We start from the raw sequence: 25,830 nt of genomic DNA, 5'->3' as shown, positions 1-25,830 counted from the left end.
CCAGTACAAACCGCTAAGTATATAGTCCACGTGGACTAATTCGCTTCCGGTTCATTTCTATGTATTCGTTTTTGGCCTTTCATAGTGCCGCCATCTTTAAGAGTGCACAATATCGTTTACTTCGACTATAACATCTAATACTATTTAAAACAGGAAAAAAGTTACTATGAACTATGAGCTTAAACGTATTCATTTCACGTAACGTATAATCCTAATAAGATTTTTTTACGATAAATAAACCGTTGTAGATTTTTTGTCCAAATTTATGCACTCTATTGTGAACGACCAAAATTAGAAAATATTTAAAATTATAAAGAATATTCACAAACTCGAGTCACATCAAACATATACTTTATCTTTTCATAAAATAGCGACTAGAGATAATATAAGGAATTACTACCATATTAGTGAGGTTAAGAATTGAATTTGACTTTCTATCTATCCAAGTATTCCCATTGATTTTTTTATATTTAGCAGCAAAGTTTTTGTTATAAATGAAATGTAAACAAATCCATGATTAATTTCCAATTTGAGGTTAAAATGTTTATTCACGATATTAGTCCGAAATATGAAATAGCCACAGTTCATTAGTTATGAAAACCGTAGAAACTTTTCATCAAACAACATGTAAACTATCAAATGATACTTCCATTGTCTAATATAATATAAATTGATTTGAGAACCCTGAAAAAACGATACAAAAAAATTAATAAGATTCATCGAAATTAACAATTTTATTAAACAAAAAACTGAAATTACAAATAAATAACAAGCAACAACCAAACAAATAAAAAAATTGAAATAATAATAAAAGCTGAAAAATAAAAATTAAAAAATAATATTAACAAAAAATGAAAAATAAAAATTAAAAGATTTCAAATTAAGTTATGTCACGACGGGTGAACCGAAGACGATTGTGGATACTAACAATCGAAACGTCGTGACATAACTTGGTTTGAAATCTTTTAATTTAAATTTTTCATTTTTTGTTAATATTATTTCTTTAATTTTTATTTTTCAGCTTTTATTAAGATTTCAATTTTTTTATTTGTTTGGATGTTGCTTGTATGTTATTTCTTTATAATTTCAGTTTTTTGTTTAATAAAATTGTTAATTTCGATTAATCTTATTAATTTTTTTAATTGTTTTTTCATGGTTTTCAAATCAGTTTATATTATATTAGACAATGGAAGTCCGACCTGATGAAATACAACTCGAAACATTGTCAACCAACTTCAAACAAATATCAAACGATAGTTTGATCAAAATCAATAATATTACCGACGACTTATGTTTGTATAGCTATCTCTTTTCGATGTACAATGCAAGCTACCATCCAAAACAAAAGCTATCGCAAACCTCAACTGCGTTGTCTTCGTTTTTCATTTGTAAATAAAAAGGATTGCAAAAAAGTATATGTTTTATCGTGTATTTTATTGATGACGTAAACGTGTATTCTTTCATCGTCCCAACTGTAGTCTATGTGTGACCGTTAATTTTTTTGGAAAATGTACTAAAGACTTCAAAATACATGATTTGAATTCATTTCCGTTTCATCATTTTCAATATGACAATCATTCATAATCATTGAATCACTTGATTCTGTTGATGTTTGCTGATAATTCATTTTTCCTTGGAACCAGTCGAATTCCTTTTGTGGAGTCGCACGTTGAATCACACACTACGTAAATTCAACCTCAAAAATCGAGATAATTTGCATTAGAGATAGTTAACATTCTGTACTCATTGCATAAATCTATTAAATTAGTTTTACCATAAAGATCCATAACGGACAAATGTGACAAAAGAATAGCGTCGGATTATTCGTGGGAGGTGTTCAAAAATTAGTCATGTTTTTCACTAGAATAGAGTCGGCAATCTGTTTTATTTTTATTTGGATCACTGGACAGGAAGATATAATCAAATTGTTAATAATAGTTGGTTAGGCTTGTGTGTTGTTCGCTGAGTAACTAATTAAAGAAATTAACAACCAGTTTTGTGAGCGATATTGAAATGTACAGTGTGTTTTTGCTAAGTTTTATAAAATTCATAATCACGTTTATACAGTGACGGAATAGTATCTTGTACAACAAGTGAGAAATATGTCATTTTCTCACGCATTGTACACTGTACTTTTTCTGCGGTAGCGTTGTTTTCAAGTATTGAAAATTAAAATACATATATATTAATGTATATATATAAATATATATATATATTAATGCTTGTATGTTATTAACTCATTTTTATTTTTTATTTAAAAGAGTAATTAACAGTTATATTTGAACAATTTTGTTAAAGTATTTCCTGGTAGGTCGTTTTGTTTCAACATTTGGTAATTGAAACATTAGCTGCGGTCGAAGTTGAAATTGATGGGGAAACGTACTGAGCTTCCACAGCATTGTTGTGTTCAGGTTCTAATGCCGCTGGAGGCTGAATGGATTCTACTATATTTTTTGAAATTTTCATTTTATCAGCTAGGGAGTTGTCGATATAAGATTCACCAATATTGCTGGATTTCCAACCTCCATGGCGTTTTAAAGTTGAAAGATTTGCCCCTGCATTAACTAAAATAGTCGCAGATGACTCGGAAACAGTGGCCAGTATATAATTCAAGGTTTGGTAATTGCAAAAATTTCGCTATTTGTTTCGCCATGGTGCCAAATTTATTTATCCCCACAGGCTGTTTCGTACATTTGCTATATTTGTAATTGAAAAAAAACATCTTTCATTTGTGCATGGTCGAAGCTTCACATATTTTTGGTAGAATTCTCCTGTGACTGTGAAATTTCTAAGAACCTTGGTTTTAGTATCGGGTAATTTTATTAAAAGGTACTAATTAAGATCTTCCATGTCATCAATTTTTAATTTTCGTAGTTCATCACAACGGCATGCTAAGTCCAATAACTAAAGCAGCCTGAAATCAAAACCAAACATTCATTTTTCGATAACAATTTAAAAATTTTCAATTCATACCTTTATCAGCAAATACTTTTCATCTGGTGCATCTTTTAAAAATTGTTGAATTTCTTCAGAAGTTAATGTTTTTGACTGTTTTGGAGCATATTTTTCAGATTTGCGTTTTAAAAATGCACGTAGTTTTACGAATTTTGATATATCAACACAGTTTTTAAATTAAGGTACTCCTCAGCATCGAGTACTGGGACCATAATATCTATGATTTCAATCTTCTTGACAACTCTTCAAAATAAACTAACAATTTTCCTTGGCTTTCATTTTCCATTCCATAAAGTTTCTGTAAGCGATTTCATATTTTTCTCTTGATGTGCTTGGTAGCAAATTTCTGACAATTTCTGGAGGTGTATTTTCCAACTCTAAATCTTCATATTCCATTATATTCAATATTTAATAAATCTGAACTGTTTAACTGTTAATCAACAATAAAACTATTTTTGTTGGGTAAGTTGACAGCAATAATTATGCAGTGCTTCGGTTTTGTTGTTATGGAAACGCCGACAATGGGCTACTTGGATATATTGCACGCGAATCGTCGACGTAGCGTTGTCAACATGGAGAACGTGTCATATCACATGTAACAATTCATGACTGACTTGGGTTATCGTGATAACAGTAAGAAATTATTTCTCACTGTAATGACGAATATTTCTCACTGTGTGAGAAATCTTTGGTTTTGAACGTATGAAAGCGATGAGAGAAGTGGCACATTGTATAGCATCCGTAGAAAAAGATTGATTTTTGTATTTAACGGGACAAGCCCAGCACAGAACATAATTAATTACATATTGTGACAATTAGAAAAAGATAATATAGCAATAATTTTGAGATAATAAGGTATCAGATATCTGGTTATACATTCACAAGTGATACCTAATGAGGTTGCACGTTGCAAAAAGAAAGCCAAAATGTTTACGAGACAACATGCTGGATGAGACTAGTTTTGAACTCGGGCATGTATCTATTTTTCAATTTTTAATTTATGAGAAATTTGTTTTAAAAACTATAAAATAGGTAACTCAGTGGTAGGTTTTTATATTTTCAACACGCTTTCATTAGCTTCACTTATATGCAGGGGTTGGCAAAAACCAAGGTTTTTTCAAAAAACAAAAAAAAAACAGGTTTTTTGTTAAAACTAGACTTATTTGGTTTAAACCAGGTTAATTTGATACAAAGTATTATAAGTCTGAATACTTTAAAAATTAATTATTTTATAAAATAATAGTAATAAACAGAAAAATGATTAAGACAACTTTTATTTTTATTTACACACAAAAAAATGTATTCAACAAAAAAGAAACATCGTCGAACGTAATAATATTCAAAATAACAAACTTCGAAAATACAAAAATAGAATTTATTTATCTTCATTTTCGGCAGATGCATTAAAGAGATAACAAAATGAAGAAAAATTCAAATATTACTAGTGTGAAATTACAGTTCTTTTAATTATTAGAATAATTTAAAATATATTAATTTAGAAATTCAATCATCAAATTTTTATTTCAAGTTTATTGAGCTGTAGTTTTCATTATTAGAATAATATCAACAACATAGAGAGAGAAAACCAATAAAAAAACAGTTTTTTTTCTTGAAAAAACAGTTGGTTTAAACCTTGGTTTCAAGCATGTTGGTTTAAACCTGTCAACCCTGCTCGTATATTTGTAACCGACTCCTTTGGACTCGATTTTGACTAACTTTAAACTGACAGATTTACTTTTAACTTTGTACACTTATCCAAGAATCGGTGACGGTACAATAATTTCATAAGTTTATCTCATCATCCTGATCAGGATCCCAGGATTAAATAATTTTCTCACAGTCTCTGTTTTTGAGCAAGTGAGACGACCACACTGTCTGCGCATGCGTATATATTTTCCCAAGCTGTTTTACAACAAAATTAATTATAATGGAAATAGATTTACTCTGCTTTTAGACTTATTAAAAGTCATTAGTTGCATCAAGCCATAAGACTTATCGAAGCTGAACACAATCTTAAATTAGTTTCGAATTATTTTTTAGTTTGTGTTGCTATTAAACCGTGTTTTTTTAGTTTATTGAACTATTATTTTTTCAACAATTATTTGACGTGACTCAAATGGGTGTTTCCCACAGCCTTGCATTTTACTTTCAATACTTATCTTATCTCTCACTTATTTTCTTCAGTGAATTATATCTATTCTAAAATATTTTTCATGAGTTCTTGAAAGATATGTAAACGATAATGTCACTTTGAGGAACATGCGATAACAACGAATGAAACGTTGTTTCCTTAAATAATGTTCCATGACTTTATCGCTACTTCCGATGCCCTCATCATGGCTTCACTTTCCACATTAACATTTCTTCGAATCCGACCACAATATTTGAATCACGCATATTAATGATGTTGTTTCTTCGTGGTGCGTTGCATACCGATGGAATTTGCAACAACGGTAGTTGAAATTAAATGATGATAAAAAAATATTTTTGAAAACAAAGTTTATGTACTTGGAAGAATAAAATAATTTTAAAATGACAACTGAGAATGGCACTTTAGAATTAACGAAAAACAAAAAGTAGATATATTTATTTAACCAGTATCTCATACAAGGGTATTTTCCTAATTAATTCAAAAAGGCTTTTACAAAAATGCAATAATAATAAATGGTATTTATTCAGCATACATAATCAATATACAAAAATATACATACTCAACTATATCTGTAAATATAATGGAAATAAATGATTATATTGAATGATAAACATTATGTGACAAGCAAATAGGTGATTATACAATCCTGAACAATTCAAATATGTCTAATAATAGTGTTACGTTTTCTTCTTGGGTTCGACAATAATTAACCACACTGTATAGTTAAACTCAACTTTATTTCACTACTGCACTGCAAATACAACACAAAAGCTTCAACTGAACTTTAGACTAATACTGGAACGTCTGTCGTTTTATTGGCTACTCCGTACCGCACTTTCAACTAGACTGCCTGTTGGTAGTGCTTATATATCCCAATGAAAGTCTTTGAAATCCGATAGGGATATTCCCGAAGTGACGCAACAACTAGAACGATCGATAAGCACAAGTAGAGTTGACCGCGACCTTGGCCAAGGTCACAGTCGAAACACTTCGTTTCAAACGCTTCTTGGGGTAATTTATTGTATTTTTTTATAAGATTTTATGAGAAACCACTGGTAAATTCGGTTGTTCTTTACTCAGGTGTGTTAAGTAAATGTAGGAGGCGCATATTTTCCAAAATCGACCAGTCCGATTCCTTCATCTTTGAACTGATGTCATATTCGCAGATTCTATAACAAAATCTAAGATATGAAATTCTGAATCATCTGCAATCTAGTTGCATCGGTTTGAAGTAATGCAGGCCCATAAACGGTGTAACAGTAGGTCAGTTTCATCTTCAAAATGATTGTTAATAAATCTCGGTAAAGATAGAGTTGTCGGAGGATACTAAATGAAGTCTGACACAAGTGGTTGAATGCCTAGAGAATCTCAAATTTGAATCAAGCCACAATTTCAAATTTGTACACTTTATACTGAATTATTTTGACAAGGTTTTCCAAATAATATATTGAATTGTTTGCAATCATATACAAATGGAAGTAGTATAAATGTCAAATATGAGTTCACTATGTCCATTGAACAAGATGTGACGCTAGGAGTTTCCCAAGGTACAGACCTGGGACCTTCACTTTTTGCAAAATTAGACAACGATCTTCCTTTTCATGTTATCATATGAATATGTTTGCTGACTATACCACAATAACTGTTGCTGGGCCTCAACTGGAAGATACATTAACTAAAACCGAAAAAATAATTGATGAATTTACAAGATGGTGGAAACACACTTGATATTGAATAGTTCTAAATCAGTATAACTAAAATTCTATTGCAGAAAAACTAAACACCTGATGAATTTGATGATACTGATAGCAATAGTAATGTCTCATGGACTTAAAAATTCTTGGAACTTCATTAGATGAGCAATTGAATTGGGATTTTGATATTGACAGTGTCTGCAATAAACTAAAAATATCATTGTTTGCACTTGAACAGTTGCAATTGCAATTGATGTATTCAGTTTAAAAAGGCGGCATTTCTTTTCATTTCAGATCAATGGGTCAAGATTAATTGGTTCAAAATTTAGTTTCAAGATTTGTCTCACACTAACATATTAATAGATCAAGTCGAATAAAAGCTCGTAAAACTGTTCGAATCATAAGAGAGGAGAGCAAATTAACTAAATATCGCTTAATATGTCACTGTACCGAGAAATGACAATTCTGAAGTTCATTAGGAGAATCATATTTATTTTTAGATTCAGATAAGAATCTCGCACAGGAAGTTGTTGGGCTGTAGAGGTAGCGTGGAATATTTCTTTTTCCATGTTGAAGTTTACGGTGACCCGAATTTTGATGAATCACATTTAAGTTTCTACTATATTCATTTCATTGCAGTAGAAGTATCTTCTTGAAATTCGTAAATATTGCAATTGATAATTATACAACAAATAGGTGTAGATAGTTGGGAGAGATTAATATTTCCAGATTTTATTTCGAAATATTTATTTTCTAGTATGAAAAATATAACGTTGTTGATTACTTTCCTGAAACAAGACGGTCAATTGTAAAGTACATCATTGATGAGTCAATAGATAAATTATTTTCGAAGTGGAAACTGGAAATCATCCACTGTTAATATTTTGACGTTTGGTTCACCAGTTTTCAAAACACCGTGTTTCATATCTAACCGGTTTTTCTGTAGTACCACAATAGTTGTGATTTCAGAACCACCAAACTACATTTCTGGTTACTTTTGAAACACATCTTCAAGAAAGAAGAGAGCTCTTCCATGTTCCTTTTACAAACGTTTAGTAGTGATAAGTCTCCGGATAATATTGGTTATAAATAAAATCAAAGTTATTAATTTTGTTAATTTATTATTGTCTTCGTAAGGTGTTTATAATGTGTTATGTGTTGTTAGGATGAGATCTAGGTATACTTTTTCTTTTAAACGTCGACTCCTGTACAGTTGTACAACTTGTCATATCTAGGAAGAGACTTGAGAATGTATGCTCTCTCTCTCTTTCGCTAGAACGGTACTAGCGAAAGAGAGAGAGAGCAGAAATTCTCAAGTCTTTTCCTAGATTTGATATGCTGTATATAGTCTTTGAATTGAAAGGGTATAGCAATCAATTTCAAAAAAATTACTATATAAAAAGATCTGTAGATCATGCAAAGAAGTAACTTTCAGAAAAAGCTCTCTCGAAACAGCTATTTTCATATAAACATTGAATTACACTGATGATGCACTGTTTGGAACCTTTGGTGTAGTAATGAATATTACTGGAGTTTTTCCCCAACACCAAATCGTTATTTTTAACACCTGGACACGTGTTTCGATCACCAAGTGATCATCTTCAAAGAGGAAGATCAAAACTGGTTCTAATCTTCCAGTTTTAATCTTCCTCTTTGAAGATGATCAATTGGTGATCGAAACACGTGTCGAAGTGTTAAAAATAACGATTTGGTGTTGGGGAAAAAACTCCAGTAATATTCATTGAATGACACGAAAAAAAAATCTTCGAACGCTAAATTATATGAAAAACACTTTTCTCTATTCCGTTTGCATTCCAAACATTCGTATGGAATCGAATCACATATCATTCATAGGATTCCTACACAATATATTTGATGAAAGAAATAAAATTTCGCTTACCTGGAACATTGTCATCCACATGCTAGACATCCGATGTTTCGCCGTAAGACACTTGCCTTATCAGCTCTTCAGTAGCAAATACGGATACCATTATAAGAATTATAATTATAATGTTATTCGTATTTGCTACTAAAGAGCCGATAAGACAAGTGTCTTACGGCGAAATATCGGATGTCTAGCAAGCAATGAGGATGGCAGTGTTCCATGTAAGTGAAATTTTACTTCTTTCATCAAATATATTGTGTAGGAATCCTGTGAATGATATCTGATTCGATTTCCATAGAGAAAAGTGTTTTTCGCGTGTAATTCAATGGTCATATAAGACTATTTGTTTCGAAATAATTTTTCTTTCGTGTGATTCAAATTTTATATGAAAGTAGCTATTTCAGGGAGGTTTTTTCTTCCATTTTTTGTCTGAAAGTTACTTCTTTGTATGTATAGTAAATTTTTTGATATTAATTGCTTCCTTCCTTTGTTTGGATGTTTCCCACATTTTTTTGAATCAAGATAGAGAAGTAGAAAGCCAAAACTTTTCTTTCCCAAAAATATGTAGTCTTTGATGAGATGAAATGAGAAATTATAAGAAATGAAAATACTGTATATATAGGTACGTGATTTTAATTCATTTTATATGCCTTTTTACGACTCTAGATCAACTCGCATAGAGTTCGAAACGTTGTGGTTACACATTTTTCAAACCATACCTCATTCATTCAATGTAGTGAGGTCGTGAAACAGCATCCAATTTCCTGCTACGTTTATAAACTTTGTTGTCAAACCAGACAATGGGCATTCACACAACTAAAAGCGTTGACATCTCTTTGGCATTGCACATGGGAAATGCCAGCTTTATAATAAGAAAATATCATGAATAACGTTCGAAACGAAATTTCAAGTTAGTTGGCAGCTGCATAAGGTGCCTTACTTCCTGAAATAAGATTTCTACTGGCGTTATTTATAGCAGGGACCATCCACAAAATAAAATAAGAGAAATGCACATCAGTAGACTGAGTGTCTTGAACAGAGAAAACATGAAATAAAACATTCGTGAAATTAAAATATTTATTTTTATACACGTATGACAAAGTTCAGTTGAGTTTGTTTTGATAGATGTGGTTGACAATCTTGTTCGAAAGTCTTGAAAAGTGGGAATAAAAAATGTAAACAGTGGAATTGGAAAGAAAAATAATTCTGCCAAAATCTTATTTTTGAAGATAAACTAAAATTTTATTTAAAATATTCGTGTGGTCCAGTTCAAAAATAGCATCGTCATGCCTGATAAAAATAATATTTCCCAAATATTTTCGAATAGTTCTGTAAAAAATCAACGAAAGGTTGAAAATTAGGCCTGCCTACTGATAGTTTTGCAAGGGAGGCGAAAATTTTTGTCTTTTGAGTACACATAATTTATGTCTAATGCTCTATCTTCGAACCTTCCACCTCAAATAATTCTATAAAAATGATTAAGCTCAGTCAGGTAGAGAGAACGAGCTGGTCATTTTATCTCAGGCATTGGCAAAAACATAGTCTACATAGGCGATGGGACACGTTTAATGAAGAAAGGTTGCAGCTGCGTTGGTTTTGTTTGAGGTAACGAATCAGTTTGAAGGTTGAGGTCGTAATTTTATTTTGTGTTGTCTTTAGGTAAATAGCTAGGTACTTAGCTGTTTTATAATTGAAATTGAGAGTTGTGATCATACTTTTTTCGATTTTTTTTATACAAGGTTGCAGGCTGATGCGAAACTATGACAGAAAAACAAAAATGCATGCATACTCGTATATGATCTGTTGCATTTTCAAAGCCGAGGCGGGTGGCTAGTTCTTTATAAAAATAGACTTAGTTCAGTTTCAAATGTCGAGAACTATTTATTTCAACTAATCGCCATTTACGTTAGAGAGAAAGATCGCTGACCTACCCTGTAACACATAAACCGTCGAATTCCAAATAGTGAGAGTCCTTGTAAAGCTATGAATAATACAAAGAGCTTATTATGAATTTCATACTAATGATCACATTATTTCCTATTATTACACACCCAGTTTATTAATAGATCGCAAGAAATCGTTAACTCTGCAGTGTAATTAATAACAATTACGCTGTACAGGGTGTAGACAATTCGATGGGAATTTTCAGTTGATCGGTTTCGATATTTCATTAATATTATCCATGACAATGAAATTAAGTTTCACACTAATAACGTTTAAGATAAGTTTCATCAAACAGTAGCTTCCTCAGACGAACAGCACAGCTTTATTAATTTTCATCAAATAAGGAGTGAGTGTATTAATAATTTCAAGAGTTTTCACTGAAAGTAGTTGGAAAATAGTAGAAATCCCTTTTGTAGAGATATTCAAAAATTTCTTTTGAGAGGTAATGATGAATTATAAATATCATTAGCTATTAATCGTGATTTCATTTGCAAACGTATGTAAAATGTATTATGATGAACAGCTTTTTCAAGTAAATGATATATTTGAGTATCACGAGCTAGGGTCGCAGGTTAAAAGGTAAGACCTCGTAAATTCCCAGCTCGCACAAGTTTCGTCTTTTGAGGGTTGCCGTTTTTTGTCTTTGAAATAATACATCGTAAACGGTTGGTGATCAAAGTAAATGCCTAACGATTACGTTCTCAAATTAAATTCCATTTTTATTTTGAAAAATATGAATGAGAATGTCATTCGTTTACAATTCTCCTTTTTCTTGGATACCAACGGGTTCTAAAAAACTTCAAATACATTTTGTCATGCTCATAATCGAGCAGGAAATAATAGAGAAATGAAGAAATGTTTTCATTATTTATAAAACATTTAAAAGTATCAATAAAAGTTCTACACGTACGAAAAAAAAATGGAAAAAAAATTGATTGTTAGTAAAATTATCAAAATATGTACACCTCCCCTCAAGGGGAGGGGTACATAAATGAAATATAACAAAAACAAACCAGGGCATAGGTTAAACAGAAATGAAAAACAAATTATGTTCGAAGAGCCACCAACAATAATAATAACAATAACCTTTCTTTCCCGATCAAAAGAAATAGTATTATTGTCATTATTATATCTTCGACAAACATTGCTGAAATTGGTGGCAATATTTTAATATTTTCAGTTATCCGCTTCAGCATAATCTTTTTCCGCCGATCTATGTGTGAATGTGTTTCATGTTCTATGAGGACAGTAGAATGTTGGATTTAGTTAAAAAAGTTAGTGCCGTTGGAGGTCCGCCTTATACCGGTCGGGTAAATTTACGCAAAAAAGAGAGAAACTTCAAACGGATAGGTGTTTTTGTGCGACCCCGTAGTCTGTTGTGCAATAAAAATACCGAAGACTTGTACAGCAACGGAGTGCAAAGGCAAAGCTACACATGGAAGTTCCATAGACCAAAATCAGTAAGGTATTTATTTTTTGTTCCCAATTTTCTTTCTAAGGTACAGTGATCTCATTCATTCTAGTTTCTGTTTTATTGAATATGGTTTTAGATTTTTCAAAAGTAATCCATCAGCACTACATAGGCTCCCCCATGATTGCCTTGGAGATAATATTTTTTTGGTGTCTACTCAGGTCATAGGCCCCATATTTTGGGTAGTCTATATTAAATATTCGCCGAGCCACCCAGGGAGTATCATGGCTTTTCGCAGTCCCTTCATGTAATGGAGCAAAATCAATCCGATATCAATTAGATGAATTTTAAAACAATCATTACCTCCACACACCAGAACTATAATACTCTTCTAGACACGAGTTTCGTCAATCAAGTTGGTGTCGTCATGAGATGTACTATATTGGTTCATCTGTTCAAAACACTTCTCCCTGACCAGAACAAAAATTATGTTTCTCGACGAGCGTTTATTTTAATCAAGTCAACATCATCAGGACATTTTATACCAGAGGTTTCAGTTGTATCTATCAAGCTATCGCTACATTTTTTTTATATATTTGCGAAGTATAAAAACTCAAAGTCGTCTCCACAATGTATTGTCACCCTCAGATGTTAGAACGGTAAAACCATCAATCAGTACAAGTTTCTAACCTATATAGGTTCATCATCAGCTAATATTTAAATTTCTACAATAAAAGAAGAATAACATAACAATAGTTAATACAATAAAGTATAAAACACTTACATGGACAAGAAAATATTTTATAATGGGAAAAAGAAAATTGTCACATGTTACCAGTAAATAAATGGTCACAATATGTTTAATAGTAATGAAAAATTTTTATATTTAGTAAAACGACAGAAGTTTATAACATCTTAGCTATACATCATTGAAGTATGGGAGGGTTAGAGCCTCTGTACCCACTAATTAACATCAAAATCAAAAAACGCCACATAAAAACGAATTCTAATGAAAGAGATCCGAACTGAATTGAATGAGAAGGGAAAACCAACTGTCAAAAATATATAAACAAATGAAGTCGAGATGACATGGAACAGTGACAAGAGATCTGCAAACACAGAACACAACAGAATAATTTCACTAGTTCGGACTTCCATTGTCTACTATATACCCATCAACACAACATCGAGTGGTCCCAAGCTGAGATCTTGCACAGAGAGAAACATTGGTTTAGGAGAAAATTCAAGGAAGCCGCAAACATGTTGTCCAACAACGTATTCAGCCAAGCCAGCGTAGAAATACGCAATATATGGAAACCCATCATCAAGCGAAAAATGGCCAACTCCCGCCAAACCGTCATCTCCCACAGAACCAGTGAAGCGGAAAATGGAAAGCGGGGATAAGTGAAAGTACTCAAACGACCTATAAATAGTCATCTCTCGGAGGAAACAGTCGAAACGTCGTGAACTAACGTGACTTGGAATCTCTCCACTTTTTATTTTAATTTTCTTTTTTCATTTCTTTATTTATTCATTTATTTATTCAATTGTTCTAATTTTACTTGTATTTTATTTCACTAATATTTCATTTCAGGTTTATTTTACTTAATATAATTGTTATTTTCAGCGATTCATTTTTTATTCTTCTTTTTTAGTTGTTTCAGGGATTTCAAATCATTTTATATAGTAGACAATGGAAACATTGTCAATCACCTTCAAACAAACAACAGAAGAAGAACCACCACATACATATCAAGGCAGGGGAAATTTCCCCATAAAACCTTATTTTATTCATTTTATTAGTATGGTTGTACAGTTGTTTGACAACTTTTCTTCATCCTTCTATGGGCAATAGATATCTCGTATGGTGGTGCTGATCTCATAATTCAAGTCATAGGATTACTTTCACAAATTATTGTAACAAGATGGCATGTTGCTCACGATGGATTCCCAATGGGCTAAAACTGAAATGATCGACAGCAATTGACTAAGCTCAAAGCGTCAGCGTGCGCCCCTAGTTCGACCAAGCGCTAATCTAGTATGCGGGTATCTAAAGACGGATACTCATCGTCGAACCGAACTTGTAAACCCAACGGTTACTGTAATATTTTTCAGTGTAGACGTACATCAATTTTTCTATTAGAGCATAGTCCTCGAAGCATCCTAAATCAGTTGAACAATTCCAGTTGAAGTATTTATAGAAAATAGACAACTTTCCAAATTGTCGATGTTTCAAGTTGTCTAGTTTGCTTGTGATGTTTGGGTCTCCAATCAGGCGAATGTAATCTAGTAGACTTAGAAAATGCTAAGGAACATAACGCTGTATGTGTAAGCAATCTTTAATTGAAGGTCTTATTCGAGTTTTATAACAAGTTGCAGAGATATGTACAGCTTCCGAATAACAAGCTTCTTAAATTCTGACTTCGCTTTCACAGTAAAGTCATTACATATTGGTATCCAATTTGACGTCCAATAAATGGCGTAGCTAGCCAACTTGTGTACCTTTCCTAGAAAAAATTGATATCTTGGGCTCAACCCGAGCTGAATTTTCTATATTCTTTAGATGTGCTTTGGAAGCTGATGTTCCGGCATCTAAATGGAAAGAAGCGAAACAATGCATTGTTCTTCAACACCTGACAAAATAAAAACATGGCGTCGAAGGCCTTGCAAACATGAAGAGCAACAGACCTAGAGTCCTCATATTTCTCAATTGGCATATGATAGGTGCTTCCGTAAATCATCTGCTTGAGATGTTGACTATGTGCTGATTACCGGCTTTCTCAATGATATCACTGAACAACTGGCCTTTTTTTGGTATGGGTTGAACTCGAGTTTTCTTCCACGAAACAAAAAACTTACTTGAACTACGTGGGCAGGTTTGTTAGCGCATTTTTTCGGGACAATAGCAGGTACTTCATCGGGCTTCTTTGATCTTGAGCTGTTTGAGCTGGGGATAAGGGATGATTTTTTTTGAAATACAACGGATGGAATACTAATTATTTCATAAGTAAGTAAGTAAAAACGTTGGACTCAGTGAAATATTATCTAATGGCTTCAGCCTCTGAATCGAAAGATCTTGATCCTTTGGACTGCCAATCACCTTAGTCGTAATCATCAGGTAGTGCAGTTCTTTTCTTATATTCTCAATTTGCATAACAAAAAACATGACTTTTGAAAGCCACAGCTTCCTCACTTATTTTGTTGAACTAGTTTATTGTTAAAAGGTGGCATCATTGATACAGAAATATAAGTATCCATGCTTGATTGAATAAATAATCTCAGTCACTTCAGATACAGATGTTTGGAAATAGTCTTGAAAGATTTAGCAGATCTGAAGTGTCAAACTTGTTCTCAAAACGTTTTGGCAATTGCCTCATAACTGAGTCGTCTAGAAAATTTTTCACCTCGGACAGAAATCCTTGTTGGCGTGTTTTGAAATCTAAGTAAGACCGCTGCTTATTGAGATAGTTTTGTCTTATTCGACAATGGAAGTAGTAGCCTGGACATAGTTCAATATAGAGTAACGAGGTACAGGGTGTTTATTGAACATGCGGCTAAAAATTAAGGGACTATTCCTTGGACTATTCTAAGGATATTTTGACCTTTGATGATTTTTAATAGGGCGTAATGAATAACAAACAATGTTGTATAAGCAAGGGTCCCAATTACAAATATTTTTATAAACTCGTCTGTAAAGTTCAATTCATACCACCGTACAATATTTATTGCTTGATTTTCCGAAACGAATTGTTTTTTTTCCCTTTTCTTTTTACAAGTGAAATGAAGTTTTAAAACTCTGTATGAGTTCAGGGAAGGGACAATAAAGAGATAAATAACTTTTAATGTGGTAATCCCAAGAAATTATCATTGCTTTGTTGCTCCTTTTGATTTACGATTATATTTTATACTGTTGTTTTATGGCACTGAATGGTTACATCGTTCAGTTGGAATGTCATACTGATAGAGACATTTGCAAGAAATCTTTAGTTTTATGATGATCCTGGAAATACAGGGTGATCCAGGATTTCATTTAAGAAAAAATCAAAAATTCACAAATGGTTTCAGAATGGATACCAAAATAGAATGGTGTACATTTTCAGTAATGTTTTTAATGGAGATATTTCATTATTTTGGTGAATTTCTAACGACATAGAAAAACTGTGAGAGTTTTAATAGAATATGTCAAGAGCCATTTCTTCAGTCATAATATTCAAACGGTCATATTTTGACCTGAAAACCTTCAATGGAAATTTATTATACAAAGAAAAATATCCACATAGCAACATTCAAAAAAAAATCCAAATCAATTTTAAAAATTAGCTAACACCTACGGTTTTTACAGGAAGATTAGATCGATAAGTATGACAAAAAAAGGGACCCAAACAATGATAGATGCGTGATCAAAGCATTATTACCACGCACATTTGCATCTATTGGGTAAAATAAACAAACCTTCTTAGCTGGCCAATCAGATTTACCTGCAATCGGCTGGTGGAATTTATTGTTTCAGTATCTGTATCTGTAGAGTAGGGAGGGTGAGTGTAAGCCCACAGTACTTAGACCACATGTGACCCATTGTACATCCTCCCGAGGAGTTGTCCTCCTAGGTCATCGTCCATCCTGTCCTTTCCAGGAAGTTGGACAGGTCACTAGGAGACATCTCCTTTATATCGGCAGGTGTAGGCCAAGTCTCGCCAAACACACACTCTCTTATTGACGATAACTCCGGGCACTCACATAGGACATGCCTAACGGTCTCATCTTCCTGTTCACACATCCTGCACAGAGGTGTGTCTGCTAGCCCCATATTATGGAGGTGTTTCCTTAGTTGACAGCGCCAGCTTCCCAGGGTCACCTAGGGTGTTCCTGGCAAGATTGAATCCTTTGATTCCATCCTATCTCTTTAGGGATTGAGCATGTGTGAAACATTTGGCTAGTTCCTCAATTATCGAAGTCATCAGGCCGTAGGTGCCACTGGGTCCTAAAATTCTTAGTCCAGCCGCTTCCTTGGCCAAAGAGTCGGCAATGCGATTACCTCTACTCTTGGCGTGCCCTTTAATCCACCTCAAGATAATGTTATTATCTACCGAGGCTTTGGCTAAATCTTGGTGGCATACTAGCCCTGAGGTAACACGTTGTCTGTTGTTACAGTATCGGAGTGGTCGTTACGTTTTAATGCCTATGGTGTGTACATATAGGTTATTTTTAAGTTTTAAATTTTCAAAATGTCAAGTACTGGTACGGGTGAAGAAACTGCTTCAGTCACTCATTCAATTTCGCACATGTTCATCCCCAGCTATGAATTTGCTGTCTGCTGTGGTATTTTTTCATCTCTTGTAACTCCATCCGATTTGGGTGGTCCTCTCCGAGAGCAACAATGTAAAATAGATAATTGTCATCAAGTTTTGAATATTTCTAATTGTTTACCCAGACAATGACAGCTGTAGCAGAGCGTTTTACTGATTTACGCACATGTGAGTTCAAATAGAGGTGGAAGCAACTTTACCGCACTTTCAAGGAATATCTCCGTATTCCTTGAGGTTTAAGAATAACAAGAATTCTCGCAGATATCAAAGCATATTTGACAACAAAATGAAAAGAATTTCTGACTGTATTCATAGTGCCGTTCAACTGAATCCATCTAAAGTTAACAAGAATCCTACCACTCTCGTCATCAGCAAGAGTACAGCTGGTGAGGAATCAATTCAAGCTCTGCATTCCTTTATCGCCACCACATTGAAGTCGAGTCTTTTGAGTGTTAGATCTAGCACAGAATCAAACAGTATATCCAAAAGTGGACGATCCTAAGCTTTTTGAAAAGCTACTTACTTGGTGAAGTTATCTCTGTCCATGAAGAGACCAAGAGCCAAACCTTCTCTTTGAAATGTATGTGACACGATGAGCAGGATAGATGGAAGAACAAGTTCTTCTAAATTTCGAACAGTATTCAAGGAAGAAAGAAGAGCTTACAAAGTAAGTAACGAAAGCGTGAATATACTTAAACTACAAGATCTCTACGGAAACAGACATTAGAAGAAGAGCCAGTGACCAATTTCAGGTGGTCATGAAAATTTCTACAGTCAATCCTCTATACCTACTGAAAATTACAAGCCACTTCTGGCAGCCCTCTGTGGCCAGGGTAGACTACCCTAAAATTTTAAAGAGGGTAAGAAATGAGATTTATTTTGTCTCCATGGAATTTTTGCCAGAGCATTTACATCTCTCCTAATTGTCATTTTTGTCATTTTATCAGTCTCGAAATTTCAACAAAAGAAAATAAATAAATGACCAATCAATAATGCAATTGATACATTATTATTGTATGATTTCTTCTTCTCTTGCTTTGTGTATTCTCTGTTGTGTCCCTCTATTACGGAATAATTACATTTAATACCGATCGGGCACTAAATCATCTTGTTTCCTCATACGTAGTTATTCCAACCTCAAAAAATAATAATAGTACATAAACACAATCAACCTTTCACAATATTTATATCGATAACCTTGCGTATCGGCGTGAACCGTGAGATCGGGCAAGAAAATGAAAAGTTGGCCAGGTGAGACGACTATAGAATGCGACACGGATAACTAGACTTCGCGGCGTGAAAAACGTGGGTGTGCGGCCATTACATCATATTTCTTCCACGATCGGACGAAAAGCCAGGTGTATATCGAGATGTGTTGCGTAGTATTGGGCAATTTTCGACATTTTTCAGGTTCTGACGATGAATATTCAATATTCTACAGCACTCATTGAATAGTTCGTGGGTATATACCTGGGTACGGTACCTTTCGCTGTTGCTGATGTGTATTTCATGTTTGATATTTAAACAGTACGTTATGGGAGATGTCACCTTCACGAATGGATTTTGCACACATTTAGGTTATTTTATAACGATTTGTAGGAGTTCCAGAATTGTGTCATCCACGTATTAAAACTGATGGTGTAGTAGGCTAATTTGCCTCCATCGGGGCCGATACCAAATTATCTTCTGAAATGTTTGAAGCCTGGATCAAAAAAATCTAGCGCTTATGACTTCACCCGATTGTTGCAGTATCTACATACAGTGTGTAAAAGCCAAATAGAATGAATTCGGTTACTGTACATATTAAAAAAATCCCGAAACTCTCTAAATGTAAATTATAATTTGACATTCTTCAACGTAAAAATGTCATCCCTATCTTCAACACCCTTCAAATGACAGGTACAACCCCTAATTTTTTAAATGGGAAGTATAGGTTTGTGATATATCTCTATTTTGCGTATTGTTCCTTGAGATATGGGCGGTAACTTGGGAAATTTTTCATGAAATAGGCGAGCTACATCCTGTTGTGTTCGGGTTTTATCTCCGTAACCAATCATTTGTAAAACTGTTATTTTATGCATTTCCGTTAATCTAACCATTTGTCAGACTTGAAGTTAACGAACATTAATTATTATACAGATTGATATACAGGGGATACCTTGTTCCCGGTTAAGTACCTCCACCAAATATGAGCCCCATATATAAGGCCGCCCGTGAAGAATAAAGGGTCAGATTAGTAAAAAAAATTGATCATCAGAAATTCTCGAGCGCGTCAGATTAAGGTAGGGTGAGTTACACTGGTAAAAATTTTTCCACCGGTACCGGTGGCAATTTAATTACCGCCCATATTAGCGAGAAATTTCTTTCGTGTGTGATCTCACATTCCATGCGGAATATTATTTTGTAATTCTACCCCGAAGAAAAGTGTGGAATTTTTCAGTGTAATTTTTCATTTTGAGTGTACTTTTGTGTTGAAATAAAACTTTATAGGGTAAATTTGCGATATAAATTTATATCGAGATATTACACTCTTCACAGAATTTTACAGTAGAATTTTACACTTTTATATAATTTCACAGTGGAATTCTATAGTCTGATAAAATTTTACATTGTAATTTTTCATTTACGGGTTATATTACCTTGGGATATTCCGTTGTAAGAAGGTCCGTATTCAGAGTAGTTTTGAATACACTATATATACCTATATATACCTCAATCGGATGTTGACTCTTGACTCTTAAGTGACCATTTTCTTTCATAATTTAGATAATTGAATGCACAAGACATATTACACATTGATATATTAAAAAAAATATGTATATACAAAATAAGTTCATATACATTCTTGAAATGAAATTCTACAAAACATTTTTTTTCATTTTCAAAAAAGTCAAATAACAGTACAAAATAAAAAACCCTTCTTCAAATTAACACATTTTCTTTCTTGCTCATGGTGGTATTATCCTAAAAGAGAAATAAAATATCATCAAATGAATAGGTTTAGAAATCTAAAAACACAGTAAGTTGACGAACACACATTCCTAGAGAAAAACTACTACTAGTTTGAATTCAATATTAATATTTCTCAAAAATTTTTGATACATATTGAACCGTTTAAATAAAAAATTTGATTTTTCCAAATGTTTTCCAACATTTTCTGAAATATAGCAAATATAGCTATAATGATATGGTATGAAGTGGTGATGAAGTGTTTTGTTCATCTCTTCAACAGAAACAAAAAGGTCCTAAAGTGTTTCTCGATTCCTTCAATTTCAACTTGCCTTCCATCGCAAAAATGTTTTCAAGTTCAATAATAAGAATCACAAATCCTCAAATTTTTCCAAAATTATGAGAGATGCGAATAAAACGTTCAGATATTTTTTAGGTGAATGAAATTACGATTTAACATTGTCCGATATTTGCAACCACCAATACGAAACTTTATTCCTCATCGAAATTCATTTTTAAAATGGATAGTGCATACGGCGTCACTGATAATTCACGCCACTGCTATCGAGTATATCGCTTTTTCTCAATACCATTCAGTAATTATCACAAACATTTTCAAATATATGTACTGTAATTATTTGAAAATCAGTTAAAATATGTTGTACTATTCCATACAGTATGAAATAATTCGCGATGTGAGGTTAGGATATACTTGTAATAAAAACACTCTATAATGCATAACGAGAAAACTCAATGAATTCATCTGTTTATTGGACTAGTTATTGAAATTTTACAAGAAATGTACTCACCTTCTTTACTTATTTTCACCAACAACAAAAATATTCTAATGCACACGTCAGACAAACCGATGCGCTTCTGTAGACAAGAATGAGCAATACAATAATCACTCACAAATACAATCGTAATTTTACATTCGATAAAGAGATGGCGAAAATTTACATTTCACTAAGGGGGAATACCCATCGTCCAGTTAGTTCTTCTCTTCACATGAAATAATACGTTATGATTTCACACATATATTAGATGAATATTTAATTCTCAATAAAAAGTACATTGCCTACTGAAATTACGCTCGGGGATGTGAATTATTCAATAGAGAAAGTATATTTTCAATAAAACTGAAGTAATTTTCTTCGTTCGAAATGAAAATTCCGAGGTAAATTTCAATCATTTTTCCCGGTGTAATTACATGCTTGAAAGTGTATATTCCAGTAATCTGACAATTTGAGAGTGACGTAAAGAAAGGGGAGGGCAGCAAAGTTGTAAAAAAACCGTCATCTCGACATTCTCCAGCGTAGCTAATTTTTTATTTATTTTGAAGAAAATAATTCAAGGATATCGAAAAATATATAATTTGACGATTTCCGCAAGCCGAAATAGCAAAAATTCGTCGAGAAAGTTTAATGCGTGCAGCTGCGTGATGCCTATATCTCCCTCTCCGCGTTTCTATTCCTTTTCACTTTTTCTCTATCTATATTACTCTCTCACTCCGTCCCCACTCTTAATTCTGTTGCCATGACGCCATTACAGCTGATCACAGAGACTCGTTCGTGATGAAGATGATGATTAATTAATTAATTAATTGATGGATGTAGCCGTTACTACGTGGTAGGAAAGCATAATGAAGAAAAGATAAATGAAACTTTTTATGTTTTTTACCACTTTTATTTGTAACTAGCACTTTCCATGTTTTTTACCACTTTTATTTGTAACTAACGTTACTGCAGTTCCGTCCTATAAGGACATTTTCAAACTTATATATTGTATAAGTAACTGCAGTAACGTTAGTTACGAATAAAAGTGGTAAAAAACATAGAAAGTTCAATTTCTCTTTTCTTCATTAATTAATCAATTGATTATAAAAAATTAAATTTTTTTGAGCATTTTTTTATATTTTTTTTATAAATACAAGTATTCTACTTAAAAAACATACACTTATTTATGTGCATGCTATTTCCTGAGCTTTTCAATTAATTGAGTTCAATGATTAAAAAAAATTAAAAATATTTCTTTGTCAGATTAGGCGAATCCCTCTAGTCTAGATAATCGTCAGATTATGAGACAGCACGTCTAAAACATAAAGATGAACCATATATATCTTAATCTGACGTGCTTGAGTATTTCAAAATGACGATTTTTCTTACACATTATAATAATGGCCGCAAGTTTGCGTCAGATCGAAATCGTCAGATTATTGAATAAGAGCTTTTTTTTGGTGCACTTAACACCCCCTTAGAAAATCTGACGCGCTCGATTAACTTTATTTCAGCATTTTTAACCCTTACGTACAACCACCCACATCATGCAAACGGTCAGATTAACATACCAACATTATTAAAAATACGTAGGACATGATGCTATCAATATCTGACGCGCTCGAGTATGTCCATGCAACAGTTTTTTTTACATATTTAATAATCTATAGCAGCTTCCCCCACCGATGAAAAGGTATATATTTTATAACATTTTTTCTTCTTATCATCTAATCTTTGCAACCTAATAGGTCTCTATGACGCTCGAGTAAATCCCCATTTTGCATCGTTGGCTCCCCTGCTATAATGTTTTAACATACAAGGCAAGTTGACAAGGCGTTTTAAACTAAAGTTGCCATAGAAATGATTTGCAGTTTTTTAAAGGATACCATCTAAAAAGAACATTGGTATGGTTTCTGCTTAGTTTCTTATTATCAGTACCTCGACATGAAATATAAGTTTTGAGTATATTGCAATAAGTTTTGAGTGTATTTTATCTAATTTCGGTAACCACATGATTTTAATTTATTTCAATTTGATTATTGCAAAAAACTTGAAAGCGATAACATTTTTGAACAGAGAATGAAGAGACCTTTCAAACCATAAATCACAAGCCTATATTTAAAAAATTGGGGGTTGTACCTGTCATTCGGAGGTTGAAGGTAGGGGTAGCATTTTTACGTTGAAGTATGTCGAATTATAATTTGTATTCCTCCATAAGTTGTTCATTTCGAAAATTGATTGTTCAACTCTTCTTTCTGAAATTAAACTTCGCGTACCTCCTAGAAGGACACGGAACAATCAAATGTTTGCAATCGACTTCCACAGGTGTAATTATGGTAAAAATTCTCCACTTTGTAGAATAGTTTCTAATGGCAATAAGGTTGATCTTGACTTATTTTATATTCCTGAATGTTCTCTTAGAAATAGATTGAAAAATATTCAACTGTAAATCACAGGAATAAGTGCTCAAATATTCAAATATTTCTATTTTCAGGTGATTAGTATAATTATTGATGAGTATAATGTATTGAATTCGTCTATACAAATTGGGGTTACCCATAGATAAATAAATAAATAATTCTTCACTACTCCATCGAGGGGGTGATGAAAATCGTCGGTGTCTATGAAGGGAAACAAGATTTTGGTCAATTGCTCCATGCAAAAAGTTCCCATTACTGTCAAAAATTATGCGATTATCCCAAGATTCAGATGAAATAGAATAGAACAGATAACTTGCAGAGTCCTGGTCCACAGCCAGCTCCTTTATGTATTATAGTCGTGAAAATTTATTTTGTAGGGTGAGTAAGGACTAGTTGTGTGGACAGCTGAATAAATGTAGGCGCTCTTACATAATTTTTACCACTTTTTTGTAGTTTAATTGCTTTCATAGTTGGTTTCCCCAGAAGAGCAATTCAAATAGCCAAATGGATTTTACAGTTCACAGTAATTTAGTTTTAGCACATCTAACTAAGTGTTACAAGCAATTGCTTCATTACAGAACACTTATTACTCAGTTAGTTGAAACGAATTTCTAATCCATTCTTATGAGGTTAAAACTTATAAATGTTTTTTCGTTGAAAAATCGTGAATACTTTTTTATACATTTTATCAATAATAATTTAGAGGTGGATTTGTGGATGACTTTGATATGAATCACAAGGAACGAATCACTAAAAAATGTAAACTACTAACACGTGTTTTTCTGGCTCGCTAACATCATCAATAGAGTGTAGCCAAGTGCAAGGATGGGGAACAATTGGTTGCAAGAAAGTCAGCTGCATTTTTTGGTTTCGGACAGATGACTAAGGTATTGAGGCATCAACTAACACCATCACCAAATATATGATGGAATTGGCGGATACTTGATGAAAATCATAATTACATATTCAAAAACACTTTATTCTTAGATTTTCTCTGAACAGTTTTACAAAAATGCAACACGTGTTTCGCCATACGATGGCTTTTGCTGTCTAAACTAACTATATTCTACATATGCAATGCTCAATATACCTAATTTTACAATTTGAAGTACCTACCTTTCAAATACCTGAGTTTGTAATGAATTAAATTTCCTGAGCTTATGTGCCAGTTTCCACAATTGAAAAATATTTAGTAACGGGGAATTACTCAATTCTAATTGATCATTCAGTAAATTACTCGTATTCTTGAATCTAATAATTTCTAAACATTCTAGAAGATTGGGTTTCAAACTTTTCTCTTCTAAATGTAACACGTCGTATCCATGATTGAGTTCATGTCCTTCTGCTGAAAAGTGGTTTGCAAATGTGTAAAGGTCTTTCTATTTACAAAACTATTTCTATGCTCTTTAATTCTTTGGAAAAATGTTCTCCCTGTTTGGCAAATATACAGTTTTATGCAAGAGCCACAAATCAGCTTATATACTCATATACCATCAAAAATATTATTATCTATCACCTTGATTTCAAACACTTTCACATCTTCAATGAAACGGGGTAATACTTGATAATAATTATAATCAAAAATCACATATTGTCAAGCAAGATTTGATTGACTGTTTCAAAATTGAAACATTATATGTTTTAAAAACATTACTTTGACCCTATTAGATATTTCTAATCGAGTTTGAACTACTTGAGTAACGGAAATACAATTATTTCGTTTAATAGTAAAAGCAGGTAAATACAAGTAAAAAAAGGTAAAAACTATATGAAAAACAAGTCAATAAACCAATAAATATCACATATTCATTACATGGTATACCAGATAATCATGCTTTTATACTAGTTAGTAGTTATTGGAGTGTATATCCGCTCTTTTCAGGTAGTCAAAACTAGATTAGAATTAATTTTTTGATCGACTCGTAGATCGTAGAAATGTGTTTAGAATATAAAAAGTAGTAAATCAAATCTTCCTTGAGAAAGCTATAGTATAGCGAAACACATGTGACGGTTTTGTAAACCTTTTATAGTGAAAATCAGAATAAATTTCAATAGCGAACTTTCACATCTATCCAATCATTTTCTGCGTGCTGTTACAAGTAATAATTCAGAAGAAGGATAAAAAAAACAATATTTGACTTACGTCGAAAACAACACCTTGTAGGATGTTTAGATTGAGAAAATTGAACGAGAGAGAATTGATGCAACAATTGTTAATTGTTATTCTTTTCGTAAACAAACGTTTTCAAACCGAAGCTACAAATGTTTGTTTACAAAATAGTTATGTTATCATTAACAAGCCGTATATGTTATCAATTTCAAAACGAGATGGTTTACA

The 25,830-nt window shown here is 32.7% G+C and overlaps 1 protein-coding gene across 7 annotated transcripts in view; it reads left to right on the top strand.

Moving 5' to 3' along the window:
• Fak (protein tyrosine kinase 2 Fak) overlaps positions 1-25,830 on the top strand; it is a 117,919-nt gene that overhangs the window by 47,975 nt on the left and 44,114 nt on the right. For 4 of the 7 annotated variants that reach the window (XM_074179735.1, XM_074179734.1, XM_074179733.1 and 1 more), the window contains exon 2: positions 11,811-12,095. The exons of 2 other annotated variants lie outside the window; for them this stretch is intronic. In XM_074179735.1, the coding sequence (XP_074035836.1) occupies positions 11,854-12,095 (242 nt within the window). In that variant the 5' untranslated portion in view covers positions 11,811-11,853. The remainder of the gene's footprint in view (positions 1-11,810; positions 12,096-25,830) is intronic. One more of the 7 variants, XM_074179739.1, reaches the window with a different exon arrangement.

This window comes from Leptinotarsa decemlineata, unplaced genomic scaffold, assembly GCF_025532065.1.
Source record: "Leptinotarsa decemlineata unplaced genomic scaffold, Ldec_3_MD MMD2_tig00026282_RagTag_RagTag, whole genome shotgun sequence".
Lineage (NCBI taxonomy): Eukaryota > Metazoa > Arthropoda > Insecta > Coleoptera > Chrysomelidae > Leptinotarsa > Leptinotarsa decemlineata.
The sequence above is the reverse complement of the archived record's forward strand: the minus strand, read 5'-3'. Positions and strand labels throughout refer to the sequence as shown.